General features: G+C 41.4%; 1 protein-coding gene across 3 annotated transcripts in view; it reads right to left on the reverse strand.

Annotated features, from left to right (window-relative positions):
- Nucleotides 1-712: 712 nt before the first annotated feature.
- DCX (doublecortin) overlaps nt 713-17,655 on the reverse strand; it is a 97,871-nt gene continuing 80,928 nt past the window's right edge. Inside the window, exons 1-3 of one of the 3 annotated variants that reach the window (XR_006582366.1) lie at nt 9,068-9,193; nt 6,694-6,788; nt 1,592-1,637 (exon numbers count right to left, since the gene is read on the reverse strand). Coding sequence is in view for 2 of the 3 variants with exons in the window: in XM_045031191.1 (XP_044887126.1) it covers nt 1,581-1,637; nt 6,691-6,788 (155 nt within the window). In the remaining variant the exon portion in view is untranslated. Of the gene's footprint in view, nt 1,638-6,690; nt 6,789-9,067; nt 9,194-17,655 lie in introns of those variants that run through there. The other 2 variants (XM_045031191.1, XM_045031192.1) reach the window with 2 other exon arrangements.

The raw sequence follows: 17,655 nt of genomic DNA on the forward strand, positions 1-17,655 counted from the left end.
TTCATTCTAATGACCGGGGATTGCAAGGACATAAAAAAATCTGCATATCTGCTGAAACAAAGTAAAAATAAAAGCAAAACCAACAACAACAAAAGGTTTGTTTGCATGTACTGTACCCAGGTAAAGTTTTGTAGTAGTCAGGTTCACTGAAAGAACTAACCTATGCCAGTAAAGCCTAAGCATAGTAAAAACCACCAGCATTTAGTAAATACATGAACTTTGCATCCTGCAGGAGTCATTAGTAATTAGCAAAAGTGAAAGGTTTCTCTAAATTCCATACCAGTTTGTTTTCCCCCCGATATGAGTTTCTTAAAATACGATTTTTAAATATCACAAAATTCCATTTGTAATATAATTAGAGCATCTGGCCATAGTTAGGGGTATTGAATTGTATAAACCAAAAATGCAAGTTTCAACATTACAAGAAAACTATCAAAACATTCATTATTTTGAATTGACTTCTCTTCTGTTTGGCAGTGATGACATGATTTCTAAACACAGTTATTACTGTTTTGCAATTGGCTTTTCTTTTTTTTTTGTAAATTTTTCTGAATGTGTTTTTTAAACAAAAGAAAATCACCAGCTTTTATAAAAAAGGAGCTGTAATACTTACTCCCAAAACACAGATACAAGTTTTTTTGTTTTTTTTTTATAAAAAGTGTATTGGTTTCTTGCTACAAAAAGCGACCTAAAGGTGTCAGACCTGAAAACAAATTCTCACAGTGTTTTCAGTGTTGGCTGTTTACAAGGCATTAACATTATAAGCAGAGATAGAGAGATACCATATGGCAGGTATAATAACTTGATTTCAGCCAGCATTATCTTTGGGTTACATGAGAAATCTGGTTCACCACTCAGCTGACGTATATATATCTTTGCTTAGTTATTAGAAAATGACCCAATACATAAATTTATAATGTAATCACTGTGCTATAAAAACTTTACTTAGCATTTTATGCAGCATTTCTGAATCTTGTCCAACCTCCTGTGTTTCACATTCTGCTGGGATCTTAAGCATCTTTTACCAGAGCAACAAGTCATCTCTCTCCCCCCCTTCAGCAACAGAAATTGGTGCTAGACAGCAAGCAGGTGCTAAAACCAGGGATGCAAAATTAGAAGCAGATCTACTTTCAAAGAGCTGCTGGCATTCATCAGCATTTTGAAAAGGTGGAGATTAGTATTTGTTTTCTTTTAGTTTTAGAATTGATCAGCGAAAGATTTATTTATGTACTTCTAATGGGAACTGTCAACTTTTCTGCAGTTATTAGTAAACTCAAGAACTTAGAGCAGAAAAAAAGCACTGAAGTAAAGGGGAAATGCATGAGATAACTGGTGTCAGATTGCTGGCAATGCCCATTTCGCATCTCTATATAATTACTCAGAAGGATGGTATCACTCTATCCCTATTAGTTGATAGGTGTCAATTTGTGGCACGGAGGAAAAATCACAGAAAAAAAATGACATATAACTTTGTGTCCTTTGATTTGAAAGTACCAGTCACCTATCTGCTTCTTTTGGCAGAAGTACTGTACTGTATCTTAAACATAGCTTGTACTACGGACAATTAGCATTGTGTTCCTTTACATGGAATCTCCAAGGGAATCAGAGTCATCCAAGGACAGAGGCAGGTACAAGTCCTGTAAGAGGAAAGAAGAAAGTGTTAACTCCCACAATCAGTTTTCAACTTCATCTTATAGTAAGAAGACAGCTCTATGATTCAGTTCAGTGGAGTACCACTTCCAAGGTTGAAGTCTTCTTCATGGGACTTCAAATGGACAAACCTATTGTCTAAGGAGTTCAGGACTGAAACCATGGCAGATTACATGCATGGTGGAGCAGGAAGATCTCAGTAACAAAAGGCAGTAGTAATTTGAGAAGAACCTTTAGCCACTTTTCACTCAGTGTCAATCTGTGCTAGATTTTGCACAAATCAATAGAATCTTTTGTGATACAGGTCAGCTTCAACCTAGGTCCAGAGTCTTACCTTTATTTATCAGAGGGGTAGCTGTGTTAGTCTGGATCTGTAAAAGCAGCAAAGAGCTCTGTGGCACCTTATAGACTAACAGACGTATTGGAGCATGAGCTTTCGTGGGTGAATACCCACTTCATCGGATGCATGGGGTATTCACCCACGAAAGCTCATGCTCCAATTTGTCTGTTGGTCTATAAGGTGCCACAGGACTCTTTGCTGCTTTTACCTTTATTTGACAGCTGCCACCTATGCAACTTCTCTAGAACAGCTGTCTCTAGAGCAGTGAGAGGGACATTACATGCTCCATCAGATGTTCTTTATTGCAAGCCCATAATAATTATACATGAACTATTAGATGGCTTTAAAAATTAGTCCAGGCTACCACATTTGGCCCTGGCTCTGGATATGAACTCCAAAGTTCCTATTTTAGGCTTTGATCTGGTCCCACCTCTTAAAAAGTCCCATATGGATCCATATATTCAAACTATCACTAAAGAAGGCTATAGCTCTGCTTGTTCCTTACTGAATGGTGTGTTATGCATAGAGAGGGGCTATTATCAAAACACAGCAAAGCACAAAGAATTTTACTGGGTGGGGGGGATCTATACACACCTCAAGCTTCAAAACATTGGTTGGGATGGGGGATTTCTTAAGAGAACAGATAAAAGGGAAAGATAAAGCTCTCTATGAAGCACTAGAATAGCTCCTGGAAACAAAACGATGACACGTGAAAGTTTTAAAAGGTTACATTCACGTCTACGGTTAATTCAGTGGAGAAGCCTGTTGTTGATCAGCTCTGCCCTCAGTAATCACAGTCAATTGTAAATTTTCGATGGGAATTCACTAGAATGGCCCAGAGCCAACTAGGCAACAAACATAAATAAAACATTAAACAAGGTGAGTTTATCATTTTAGTGATAAGCCTGTGGGGGGGTGGGGAGCCCAAAGCCTACAATTTGAAAAGTATTTTCATATCCTTGATTACTGTGGTGTAAAAGGGAGCCTTAAAGACCTGAAAAATACATGAACAACTGCTGTGTTCAGGCTGTGGGCCAGGAGCTGCCCCCCCATGAGACAAGTGACTGATTGTTACTTAACCCCTGCTACTTTCACCAGCAAGAGGTATTTTCTACAGGGATCGTGTGACTGAGGACGTATTCAGACAGCACTGGTAAAGATCAGGCATTCTATAGGAATTGCTAAGAGCTACTTTTGAAGCCTACGCCTTGCACTTTGCACACACATCCGACTGTACCAGCAGAAGAGACTGTGCACTTGTTTTGTATGTACTAACACCCATATGTACAGGGAAATGCCCTTTTGCATGCTTCACACACACTTTGGCAGCCACAGTCAGCTGCATGTGAAAAAGTGAGAATGGAAATTCAAAGAGCAGACTCAGCCTGGCTAAAAATTTGGCATTAAGGACCTAATCCAAAACCCACTGCCATCAATGGGACCCTTTCATTGACTTCAGTGGGGCTGGGATCAGGCCCTAGAAGTCCATGCTGAACATGCTCATTTCATCATAACAATGTACATCACAATAACATTAAGGATCTGACTGAAATATGCAAAGTGCCAAGATTTTCAGACGCTGGTCTCCAGCTCATGCTTCCACAGCTTCACTGGATATTATATATGCTTAAGGAGTAGGGATCTCTGGGGAGTCCTGCTCGGGTGGTACAACTCCACTGTCCCAAACCAGGAGCCATGCCTTAAGGTCCTACATGCTATGTAGTTCATCAAAGCAACTGAAGTTAATGGGAGACTTTCCATTGATTTCACTGGGCTTCTATTCAGACCCATAATTACTACAGGCCAGATTCTGATCCCATTACTCATCTTGATCCTCAGTCAACCACCCTAATCCTCAAATAGAGACTACTCAAAAAATAATGCACCACTCAAAGTGAGTAAGGATTGCACAGTCTGGCCCATAATGAGCAATGGGAGTCTTGTCATTGGCTTAGTCAAATCCTGACTAAGCTGATTTTCAGACCTCATTGTCTTATGATTATTCCAAGGTTTTGTTTTCATTCAGCCCCTCTAACGCAGAATCAAATTGCCAGGGACATTTGTTTATTCAATTACATTCGAGTGCCAAAAGTAGGCTGGTGTCTGTAATTTAAAAAAAAGGACTTTTTTTTTATTTGTTCGCTCCCGGCCTTTAGCAATGGGGCCACACAAACCTGAAAATCCGAACCTGTTCAAGAAACGTGCTCCCGAATACATCCACATTTCACCCCAAAGTGCTTTATTTCCACCAGCTTAACCCCTCCATGCCATCAAAGGTCAATTAAAATGTTATATCCATTACTAGTGACTGCCTCTGCCATGTTGATCTTGTTGCATACTGAAGCGTAAGACTAGCCCTCAGCCATGAGGAAGTAAGGAGGCATGAGGAATGTTGATCATTGTTCTTCTCTACTAAGAAACCCACCTGTTTTCAATAAAAAAGTTTGTAGGAAAATCCTTACATTCCTCTGATTTCAGAAAATGCACAGCAGCAATTTAACCAAGTAACTGCCTAATTCTTTTGTAGGGCTCTCTCTGAGAGCTGGAGACTATCAGAGAGATAAAGAAAACCACCTGCGACTGGAGAGCAGAAGAGTCAGGTAATGAAGAGGACTGTTTATTTCAAAGGAAGATCTAGGATGAAATCCTGATCCAATTGAAGTCAATGGCAAAACTCCCATTAACTTCAATGGGTCTAGGATTTCACCCCTGAAATTAACAATTAGCATGTGTTTTATATTGAGTGAGGACACCTTGGAAAAGAGGATACCCAGTCTGTGGGGTTGCGTAGCCCAGAAAAGAGATCAGAGGAAGCCAGTGGGAAAGACAAACTGGATGCAGTCAAAAGGGTGGCTGAGCAGCAGAACCAGCTACTGTGAGTGCTGAGGGACCCTTTAACAAAAGATCCACCTGTGGTCCTAGATGACAGCAGCACAAGTTCCCAGATATGTAACAAAACTCCCTTCTGCCCTTCCGATGACATGGTAAATGAGAGGATGTTACCGGGAAAAGCAGTCATTGCACCAGAAAGGAATTATCACAGAATGTAATTACACAGTAATTCGTAGCCTGTAAAATACAGCATGACCTAAAGTTATTGTTTTTTAAATTTCCTTATAAGGCAATATTAGGTTCACTACTTAGACATGCACATTTCTTTCATTGTGTAGAGTTGCCAGCACTTTAGGCTTTTCAAGATAGAAAGGGGTTTGCTTGAAGAATGTGCACATCACTACACTAGAAACTATTTCAGAGTGATACAGTTTAAAGGCACAATTATCCTCTCTGATCCACACTGGGGATCTATATCCAGGGTCATTCTCTCTGTCTTGGAAATAGAGGGCATGGATCAGTGACCTATGGCCCATCCTACCACTACACCCCAGAGCCATGGGTTTAAGTCACAGAAAGGTTGGTTCAGCCCCTTCATCTGTCTGGGGGTTATAAACGGAGTTCCATGCAGTTTTGGATGTGATCTTAAAACCAACATCTTATCTCTACTATGGGGACATTAAGGATTTCATGACACTACTTGTAAGAGCAGAAATTTGCCACAAGATCTTTGGCCAAAATGTAATTTCCTCCTCTCCCCTCCCACCCAGAGTTATACACCAACCATCTAAAGGTGGATGTATTTCAGTGGTGCTGAAAGTATGACATTTGTAAAGAGATTTGGGATCCTTTCAGAATGAAAGGACTTTACAAACATAAATATTGTTATTAAGTAGCTCATATGGAACTCCTACCTATAGCACTGGTAGTCCGGCAAGACGGTCTAATGCAAACTATGTGATACTGAGAATAAGTTCAAACCAACAGCTGAGATCCAAACAGTCTCCTAACTTTAGGGAGCTTCTCATCTGGACTCAGTTCTGAATTCTGCAGTTTGGGTCCAGTTTTAACCTGTATGGCAGATTACAGACCTTCACCGGTGGTTAGAGTTTTGCCCTAAAATTTTACAACTACTAGAAATTTGAATTGACAGGTAAGAAAATGCAACACTGTGTGAATTAGTGCTAGTGAAAGGTACTGGATTAAGTGCTTAGAAAATGAAGGGCTTTGTTCTGTGTTGAATGTATAGAGTGAGAATCTCAGCTGTGGTTCCATAGGAAATTCTGGTGTAACTAAGTAACACCCATCCTGATTCTCCATTAGCTTTTGCAGCAGCAGTGTGCAAGTGTTGATGAGAGCGCTGATGGACAGTGAGAGGAGCCAAAGTTGTGGGCCTTGCATTTCCTTCTGTTCATTTATTCCTTGCAGCAGAGGTTCACAGGGATATACCAATCCTTGATTTGTTGGTCTTGTTCCTGTTGTTCAGGGGAACGTGGAGAGAACCACACGTACCAAACTGACTGTATATGAGAACAGTCACAAGCCATTCCTAAGGCCAATGCTAAAAACAGCTGCAGAGGAAACAACCATCTGAAACAGCCCTCACTTCTGTTACATTCAGTAAAAAGCTTCCCAAAGTCAGCGCTACTGACATACTGCCTTATTAGCCTACAAAGTGCATTTACAGGTACTCACAGTGGATTTTTAGTCTTTGAAAACAGAAAGATTCTAGGTAATGGGCCAGATTCTCTGACGGTGTAACCCAGGGAGTTATGCCACCCAAGAACATGGCGTTGTTTTAGCCATTTTGTCTCTATGTCTAGGTATATGAAGCTAGGAACAGTTTTAGTAAGGTATAAGAAACGTAATACCTTGTGCTTACGGAGGCTCCCTGGACTGGTAGGTGTGGAGATTGGAGACTGCTTGGATTTGGGTGTAGACAGCTGACTGCTTGATGTTCCATTTGCTGTCATAAAATAAGACAGAAGTCAGCAATGAATTCACAAAAAAAAGCAAGAAGCAGATTATTTCTCTACTTCAGGGAGATGGAAAACATTCAGACCGAACATCTAAAGGCTTCCGTTTATTTCATCTATAATTCAGGCAGGGAACAAAAAATCAAAAGAACAAAATAATTATTCACTGGATTGAATGTTTCAGCAGTTCTAAATACAGGGCATTGCAACAGCTGAGAGGCAATATTTTACTTTATAAATATTATCCCACTATAAAAACCCACTGTAAGACTTCCAGACTTTCAAGCAGTTTAGTACCATTTAAATGATGCAGTACTTTGAGTTATCAATGAAAATCAAAGTCTGCAATGGCCTAGATCATGAACTTTAAATATTATCCAATGAGTTCATACATTCACTTAAAATGTATATAAAAACTTAGTCTCATGAGCCCATGGACTGCACTCAGTGCTAAGGACCCTTGAAGTGCCAGCCACCACGTGGCACAGACATAGCTACACCTATTTGCTCACTGCTCAGGGCTGGGCAGTGGGCAAGTGCATGGAGGAGTGAATACTGAACCCTCCTGAAGGTGGAATAATGAGAGTACATTTCCTGTAGCTCCCCTGCAAGGTAGCTTCGCTCTGCACCCAGCACTGGCCTGTGTGTCGAAGCTACAACCTGGCCGCCTGGGTTTTCGTAACCAGTAAAGAAAACAAAAATCTTCCCAACGTTTATAAATCATTAAAAAAAGTAAACTTCATTTAAACCTAACCTCTGAACAAAATGTTAGCGGGTTGGGCTGTGCTGTCTTCATATAGCCTATTAGCAACTGGATTTAATCAAAGTGAAACGGCTGCGGTCCATGCCAGAGACAGCTATTATGGATGTATAGGGTAAATACATAAATACAAGTAAACACCAAATTACAGCAAATAACAAACAAAACAAAACACTGTGACCAAAAATGAAATGAGGGAATGCAAAAATCTTACTGCCACCGATGTTCTTTACAGTGGTGCATAACTTTGAATATTATGAAGCGTCATGGCAAATATTTCATAAGGATATGTTTCCTCCATGTGAATTTGGTAATGTTTTTGCTAGAGTCTATATGCTGTGCTTCAATTCCGGGGAGACAGACCCTGATTCAGTTCTTGTTCACATGGCTTTTAATGGTGCAACTCCATTGGTTTGGTGGAAGAGAATTTAGAGTCAAGCTGGCCATGTCTAAGTATATTATTTTTCGGGGTCATTCAATTCTGAGTAAGCCAAGAAGAAGTAGGCTGGAGACATTACTTAAACAAGCATTAAATATACATTTCCCATTCAAGTCTACATAAAATCATATAAAAGAACAATCCATGATGCTTATTCCTTCAGTACAATCCCCAAAACTAAAAAATCAAATGTTTTGATCGTTGCTTTCTTAAATGGCATTAAACATTGCTAACGTTCCATATACATACATCAAACAGAATGTTCCTTTGCCAAGAAAGCAAACAAACAATTTTTTTTTATTAATTAGAAGTTTTACATAGAAGGAAAGAAAAGTACAAAGCTAGGACTGGTCGTCTTCTTATTTGGGTGTGCAAACGTATGTGCCTAATTTGTGCCCACAGTTACTGTGACTGCGGGCTGGTCTACACTTGAGGGGGGGGGTCAATCTAAGATATGCAACTTCAGCTACGCTATTCACATAGCTGAAGTCGAAGTATCTTAGTTCGACTTACCTGGCCGTCCTCACGGCGGCAAGTCGACCGCCACGGCTCCCCCATTGACTCCGCTTACTCCTCCTGCCAAAGTGGAGTACAGGCGTCAATTTGGGGATCGATTTATCGCGTCTAGACAAGACACGATAAATCAATCCCCGATAGACTGATTACTACACGCCGATCTGGCGAGTAGTGTAGACGTGGCCTGCGAGTAGACGCATGCCAGGATGGCAAAAATTAGGCACTTGGGATTAGTGTATGAAATCATGGCAACTGCGTGTACAAATGAGGCATGTAATTGAGCATAAATTTGAGTGCCTAAATTGTCTGAAAATCAGGCCTATACAATTTATAAGGCATAATATTGTGAACAGTGGCAGGCAGGGTATATGGTGTATCAAATTTTAATGATCAGAAAAAGGAGTGAAAAATAAGTGTTTAGATAAATAGCATCAAAGTACCCAAAGTGGGAGAAAATGACATTTATACCCCGTTTAAGACTTCTTTATACCTTCAGAGCCATGTGAAGGGCCTTAGCAGAAATGAGAATTAGGCCCCATATCTGTGTTACTTACATCTATGAAGTCATCTGGAGTTTTGCCTGGGCAGGGACAGATAGCCTGAGTCTCACCTATGCAATACTAACTCTATATAACAGTTCTGGGCCAGCCTAAATAGGATTTGTGGCCTAAATCTATAAGTATATACACATAGTGACCTCACAATCATAGAAATGTATGATTGGACGAGACCTCAGTAGGTCATCTAGTCCAGTCCCCTCCACTGAGGCAGGACTAAGTATTATCTAGACCATCTCTGACAGGGTATTTGTCTAATCTGTTCCCACAGCCTCCCTAGGTAATTTGTTCCAGGGCTTAACTACCCTTACTGTTAGGAAGTTTTTCCTAATGTCCAACCTAAATCTCTCTTGCTGCAATTTGAGCCCTTTACTTCTTGTCCTGTCCTCAATGATTAAGGAGAACAATTTATCACCCTCCTCTTTATAACAGCTTTTTATATACTTGAAGGCTGTTATGTCCCCCTTCCATCTTCTCTTCTCCAGACTAAACCACCCCATTTTTTCAATCTTTCCTTATATGCCATGTTTTCTAGACCCTTTAATCATTTTTATTGCTTTCCTCTGGACTTTCTCCAATTTGTCCACATCTTTCCTGAAGTGTAGTGTCAAGAACTGGACGCAGTATTCCAGCTGAGGCTGGATCAGCGCTGAGTAGAATGGAAGAATTACTTCTTGCGTCTTGCTTACAACTCTCCTTTGGATACATCCCAGAACAATGGCTTTTTTTTTTGGTAACAACATTACACTGTTGACTCATATTTAGTTTGAGATCCACTGTAAACCAAGCCTCCCTCTCCCCCCTGATCCTTTTCTGAAGTACTCCTTCCTAGGCAGTCATCATTTCATGATGTTTACTCACAGAACCCGTCACCCTCATGGTTATTTCTGCTCCTGGACAGAATGCAGAGTTCTGGGATCAGGTTTTTAACCACTTCCTAGCCTACTCCTCCTGAGTCTGAAGAAGGACTGACTTAAAACTGAGCAAAGTCTTCAAGATTTGCCCCAGTAGGAACAGACTGCCAGGCCTATACACAGGGCTGATCTCATTCTGATTAGCACTACTTTGCAGCCTATGGCTCCCATCTAGCAAAACACCGACGCATACACTTAACTTCAAGCACATAAGTTCTGCCGTTGACTTCAGCGGGATTCAGCTCACATATGTAACGTTAAGTCTCGGTTTGATCCTGCCCTCACTGAAGTCAATGGCAAAGCTCCGCATTGATTTCAGTGGTGTAGGATAAGGCCCTGTGTGTTTACATAATTTGCTGGATTAGGGCTAGTGTGCTCAGCACCTTGCAGCATTGACCCATAGGCACATGTTTGAGAATCCACTATGCCTCTCTCTGATTGCCAGCCAGAATTTGGCACCTCGTCTTCATATTTCCATAGGAGGAACAATCCCGATCCTGTATGCACAGTGGTCTGTGTTTCCACCACAACTTTCATTCATCGTTTCAATCCATTAGCATCCTCTGTCAATAGTTTCCCTCCATTCATTTCACATTGTTAGTGTAGTAAGGTGTTTTGTGTAACTGCTGTGCGAAGAATGAATCCCTTTTTACGTGGTTTTGTGTTTTGCCATTCAAATATTTGCTGAATGTTTTTTGTTCCCAATTACCACTTTACAATCATAGTGTTTTAAAAACAAAAATAAAATCCTGAGAACCTTTCTGCAACAAGCAGCTTCATAGCGATCTTTACTTAGCCATGTTCACCGTTGGGGGAGGGATAGCTCAGTGGTTTGAGCATTGGCCTGCTAAACCCAGGATTGTGAGTTCAATCCTTGAGGGGGCCATTTAGGGAACTGGGGTAAAAATCTGTGTGGGGATTGGTCCTGCTTTGAGCAGGGGGTTGGACTAGATGACCTTCTGAGGTCCCTTCCAACCCTAATCTTCTATGATTCTATGAAAGCTAAAGACTGGAAAAGATCCCTCCCCTTTTGAGTGAATGGTGGAGCTGATTAAATTAGGCCCCAGTAACAATCCAATATGCAGGAAGCAGTGAAAGGCTTTGAGGAGCTGCTTTAACGATTGTGGTTGGGGGAGCATTCCTGTTCCTCCCCTCACACCACTTGTGCACCTAGGCCCATTTCAGCCTAATTCTTTACTTCTGTGGTTCCTAACTTTCTTGACATCCTGCCTTTGAAGTCCCATTGCTGCTCCATTCCTGCAAAGTCACAATGGCTTCCCCACTCCCCACCCCAGTTTTGAGATTTAGAATTGTAAATTCTTTGGAATTTCTGGTCAGATGCTAGAGTAATTTATTCTCCAATGGAGCAATCCTATTCTTAGTCCCTAAGACACTCCTGACCCCCAACTAACTTCTGGGCAGTTGCTTTCATTTCTAAGATGGCCTCAGGTATCTTCTCTATCTACACTTCATCTACGATGCTTTTTAATACCAATTTTAGCAAATATCTTTGGATCAAATTTAGAGATAACGCAAGTTACATGTTAACATGTGGATGTGAGTCCAAGAGTGTCTAAACTGGTGCAACGCTCATGCTGTAGGGACCGGAAGAAAGTATATGTCATATCAGTGTAGATCTATTTGACTCGCTTCTGACTTCGGCCCTTTATTTTTGTAATGTACATTTGTCAATATCATTTCATTTCTGTATTCGATGATACTCTGAGGGGCTGATAGGTAGAGAGGTCAGGTCACTATTAATAGGCTCTCTTTTCATTACAAATTTGTACCATTTGGGAATGAGATTTCTATTAAAATACTGGTGTGCAGAGAGCTGGGGAATGGAGTGACCTTACAATTCACTTCAAACCATTCTACAATAAAAAAGAACTTTGGTCAACTGTATTGGAAAATAGGATAGATTGCCTATTGGCTGTGGTCATTCACTCTACTTCACCCTTGAAAGCTGAGCAGATTAGCGTTTAGAGCAGATGCATAAAAGTTTAGTTTATTAACTATACAACATAAAATATAAACTGAAGACAATTCAAACAAATAGATTTTAGATCTCCGGCAGGTTTGTTTAGCGGGGGACCTTGGCTTTTCTATTATGTAAGCCGGTGGGTAAAATAGCTCTAACATACTCAGTGTTATCTGGAAATCCAACTCTAACTTTGAAATTGTCTCTTTTTTGTACTGTTATCGTTGACCCTGAGACAGAAAGTAACCCCCTCCCTTACAGGAAACACACACAAAGAAATAAAATTAGATTTCTTTGCAGTGTCAACATTTTCCCTCTCGCAGAGAGCTGGTAGAATTGCTAATGTTCAGGCATCAATGGACAGCAAAAATATGTAATTGCTGCAAGCGAGGAGAGAAAATTTTCCCTAATACAATAAGACATAAGTGCTAGAGCAATACTATTAATATTTGATGAGCACTGGTGAAAAAAGGACATTTAGTCAGCAATCTGACGAGACTGATGTATAGCAATAGGGATATTCATGTACTGTTGGGAAATAGATGTGATTTTCTCTCTGCTTTGTAGTAAAAATCCCATTCATTATCATACTTTAAAAACTTTTTTCTGAACTCAAATAGGACCAAATAGTGAGGTGTTAGAGCCAGATCCTCACTCACGGGAGGGCAACCTGCAGCCTGCAGGCCGCATGCAGCCCATCAGGGTAATCCACTGGCGGGCCATGAGACAGTCTGTTTACATTGACCATCCACAGGCACGGCCGCCTGCAGCTCCCAGTGGCCGCGGTTCACCGTTCGTGGCCAATGGGAGCTGCGGGAAGTGGCAGCGAGCATGCCTTTGTGGCCTGTACCACTTCCCACAGATCCCATTGGCTGGGAACGGTAAACCGCAGCCACTGGGAGCTGTGGGCAGCCGTGCCTGCGGATGGCCAATGTAAACAAACTCTCGTGGCCCACCAGTGGATTACCCTGATGGGCTGCGTGCAGCCTATGGGCCGCAGCTTGCCCACCACTTGCCCACCACTGGTCAAACTGGTATAGCTCTTTATAAGTCAAGACAGCTATGATGATTTATGTTAGCTGGGGATCTGGCCCTGTATAGAGTCATAAGAGTTTAGAGTTTAAGGCCAGATCATCTACTCTGACCTGTCTATCACAGATTACCAGCAGCACCTATCAGCATAGCTCCTGGAAAACCAGACTTTATAATCAACTTTCAGAATTAATGAATGGTTGAATACAAATTAAGCCTTTATTGTTTATATGTATAAAATATTATATATGCCTGGGCAATCTTAGTTCAGCCCCCTTGCAAGTATTCATTATGATGCAGCCATTAACTACATGATTACATATTATTTTTTCATTCAGTGCACAGGATGGACTGTGCTCTAGGGATGAATCAGGGTTGTGCAGTGAAAGAGGCTATTATCTGTAAGACACTTGCCTCATTTGTTGCAGAAGATGGAAGGTGGACAGTGAATGAGGCAGGGACTGCAGGGAGAGAAAGGACAGTCTCATGGTTAAGGCAGCTGACTGCTACTCTGCTGAACTGGATTCTATCTCCTCTGCCTCTGTCACCGAGTTCCTGTATGAAGCTGGGGAAATCACTTAAACCAAATTTTCCCCGGCTGGTCACTAATTGTGTGTTCCTCATTTTCTGGATGCCTGACTTGAGGCCTTGGAGTCTGATTTGCAGAAGTGCTGAGTACTTACAGCTGCAAGTGAAGTCAATGGGAGCTGTGCTTTAAACATAAAGTGCTGTATAATACTAAGTAAATAGTAAATAGCTACTTATCAGTGACCACTGTCAATTTTTCACACTGAAGGAGGCAGGGGTCCTATTGAAAAAACAGTATGATCATGTAATTAAAGACTATCATAATACATGCACAAAAAGGGTCTAGATTAAGATTGCATGGGCAACCTTAAATCAGAGATTTCCTGACTTTTGAGTGCTTGATTTGAAAATCTTAACATTCTTTTAACGTAGCTTTTAGCATGTAATATCTCCATACAGTATATAGCGTAGCTTGATGGCTAGCTGGAGCGTAAGTGGAAGTGGAAATAGATAGCAGGCTGGTTTGAGCAATATTGTGCATAATCCCAAAGACATCTGCTGCCTTTTTAACACATTAATTTAAAATAACCCTTGGGAGTCAGGTCTGCAGTCAGGCCTGATTGATGTTCTGTATCTGTTCTGCTAATTGTTGCTGCCTTGTGGAAATGCATTTGTCTCTCTATCCCATTAGAGAAGCAAGACATTAAAGTCCAGAAACAGATCTGATCATTGGTTCCCTGAGCCAAAGTCAATCCTAGGCCACTAGACACTGTAGCTAGAAAAGGTCATATTTAAATTTAAACTCAATGCCCTGCTGATCTCCCTTGGGAGTCACTGAGGGCATGCTGATGTTAATCATTTCTTGCTGGAAAAATCATAGACTCCCCCGTCACAGAACAAATATTTGTACAACTGAACCCTGATCTGACACATCTGAATTCTACCAAAGGCAAAAACTCCAGAAGAGTGAAAAGGCACAACAGAATTATTTCTTCAAGCCTGAAAATAAAGCATTGATTTAATAGAATCATAGGACTGGAAGGGACCTCGAGAGGTCATCTAGTCCAGTCTCCTGCACTCATGGCAGGACTAAGTATTATCTCTAGACCATCCCTTTCAGGTGTTTGTCTAACCTGCTCTTAAAAATCTCCAGTAATGGAGATTCCGCAACCTCCCAAGGCAAGTTATTCCAGTGCTTAACCACCCTGACAGGAAGTTTTTCCTAATGTCCAACCTAAACCTCCCTTGCTGCAATTTAAGTCCATTGCTTCTTGTCCTATCCTCAGCGGTTAAGAAGAACAATTTTTCTCCCTCCTCCTTGTAACGACCTTTTATGTACTTGAAAACTGTTATCATATCCCCTCTCAGTCTTCTCTTTTCCAGACTAAACAAACCCAATTTTTTCAATCTTCCCTCATAGGTCATATTTTCTAGACCTTTAATCATTTTTGTTGCTCCTCTCTGGACTTTCTCCAATTTTTTCCACATCTTTCCTGAAATGTGACGCCCAGAACTGGACACAATACTCCAGTTGAGGCCTAATCAGTGCAGAGTAGAGCGGAAGAATTACTTCTTGTGTCTTGCAGCCAACACTCCTGCTAATACATCCCAGAATGATGTTCCCCTTTTTTGTAACAGTGTTACACTGTGGACTCATATTTAGCTTGTGCTTCACTATGACCGCCAGATCCCTTTCCACAGTACTGCTTCCTAGGCAGTCATTTCCCATTTTGTATCTGTGCATCTGATTATTCTTTCCTAAATGAAGTACTTTGCATTTGTCCTTATTAAATTTCATCCTATTTACTGCAGACCATTTCTCCAGTTTGTCCAGATCATTTTGAATTATAATCTTATCCTCCAAAGCACTTGCAAGTCTTCCCAGCTTGGTATCCTCTGCAAACTTTATAAGGGTACTCTCTATGCCAGTGGTTCTCAAACTAGGGCCATTGCTTGTACAGGGAAAGCCCCTGGTGGACCAGTCCAGTTTGTTTACCTGCCACGTCCACAGGTTCGGTCGATCGCAGCTCCCACTGGCTGTGGTTCGCCGCTCCAGGCCATTGGGGGCTGCAGGAAGCGGCGTGGGATGAGGGACATACTGGCCGCCCTTCCTGCAGCCCCCATTGGCCTGGAGCAGTGAACCGCGGCCAGCGGGAGCCACGATCCGCCAAACCTGAAGACGCGGCAGGTAAACAAACCGGCCCGGCCTGCCAGGATCTTTTCCTGAACAAGCGGCAGCCCTAGTTTGAGAACCACTGCTCTATGCCATTATCTAAATTATTGATGAAGATATTGAACAGAACTGGACCCAGAACTGATCCCTGTGGGACCCCACTCGTTACGTCCTTCCATTATGACTGTGAACCACTGATAACTACTCTCTGGGAATGGTTTTCTAACCAGTTTTGCACCCACCTTATAGTAGCTCCATTAAGGTTGCATTTCCCTAGTTTGTTTATGAGAAGGTCATGTGAGACAGTACCAAAAGCTTGACTAAAGTCAAGATATACCACGTCTACCTATTCCCCCCATCCACAAGGCTTGTTACCCTGTCAGTGAAAGACATCAGGTTGGTTTGACAGGATTTGTTCTTGACAAATCCATGTTGACTGTTACTTATCACCTTATTATCTTCTAGATGTTTGCAAACTGATTACTTAATTATTTGTTCCATTATCTTTCCAGGTACAGAAGTTAAACTGAGTGGTCTGTAATTCCCTGGGTTGTCCTTATTTCCCTTTTTATAGATTGGCTCTATATTTGCCCAGTCTTTCCAGTCTTTCTGGAATCTCTCCCGTCTTTCATGACTTTTTAAATATAATCGCTAATGGCTCAGATCTCTCCTCAGTCAGCTCCTTGAGTATTCTGGGATGCATTTAATCAAGCCCTGGTGACTTGAAGACATCTAACTTGTCTAAGTAATTTTTAACTTATCCTAGCTCATTTTCACTGGCCTCACTACGTTAGACATCCAAACACCACCAACCTACTTGGTGAAAACCGAAACAAAGAAGTCATTAAGCATCTCTGCCATTTCCATATTGTCCGTTACTGCTCTCTCCCCTGCCCCCACCTCTGCCCTCATTGAGTAATGGGCCTACCCTGTCCTTGGTCATCCTCTTGCTTTTTGCTTCATACACACTATAGTTCTGATCCGAAAAATATCTTGCTAAATCTGAGTTATCATATGGGTTTAATGCCGACGGTTTAGGGGAGGAACTTCTGGGAGTTTGGTAAATGTTACTGATAGATTAAATACATTTTTCAAAATAAATAAATACAAATGATAAATGACAAAACAACATTTTCCGCCTGACCTCATTACCTAAGACTTATCTCTGTTTTTGTTGGTTTTTAAATCATTCGAGGTTTTAAAGATCTGTTGTCCCAATTTTGATCTTACTTATGCTGGCTTTACATTGGTTTAAATCATTTGGCCCACACTGCACATTCTCCTTTTCCTGCCACTTCTGTGCCTCCCCAGTCCTGCCATACCCAAGGCCTGCCTGACCACTGGCATAATGTAGAACTACCTGGGGGCTGCTCTAAATTGCACTAGCATGTAACAGCCTTTTGCGGGCTGTTATGCCAGAATGTAAGAACTAGAAAACAATAGGGCCATGGCCCTTCTTACCCATCCTTCATCCAACATGCTCCCTGAACCAGGGGACAGGAGCAAGAACAGCATATAGCTACTATGACAGCTGTTTGTCAGCTCTTATTTTGCCAGGGCAGTTTAATCCCCTTTTCTGGACCCTTTAGACTGCTCTGAGACATTTCAGAAGGCCCAATGGGATCCACTAGTTTATAGAGAAGTATGTGAGATCACAATCAGGCCCTGGGTGTTTAGCCACCTGTGATCCTTGCATTTGGAGTTCCAGATCTGTTAATTCCATGTATATCTTACAACCTAGATAGCATAGCGAAAGGAAACAGAAATTCTAAGGAAACTTACCATTGGGTCAGATTGTGCTGTTCTTACACTGGACAATATCTTACTATGAGAATAGTCCTACTGAAACCAATGGACCTTCTCTTGGCAGTAAGGCACTGCTCAGCATGAGTGAGATGGATAGAATCGGCCTTTCTGAATTTTTGAATTATGGAGGGCTAGACTGAACCTTTAGGTA

The sequence above is a fragment of the Mauremys mutica genome, chromosome 9 (genome assembly GCF_020497125.1).
Source record: "Mauremys mutica isolate MM-2020 ecotype Southern chromosome 9, ASM2049712v1, whole genome shotgun sequence".
Classification (NCBI taxonomy): domain Eukaryota; kingdom Metazoa; phylum Chordata; order Testudines; family Geoemydidae; genus Mauremys; species Mauremys mutica.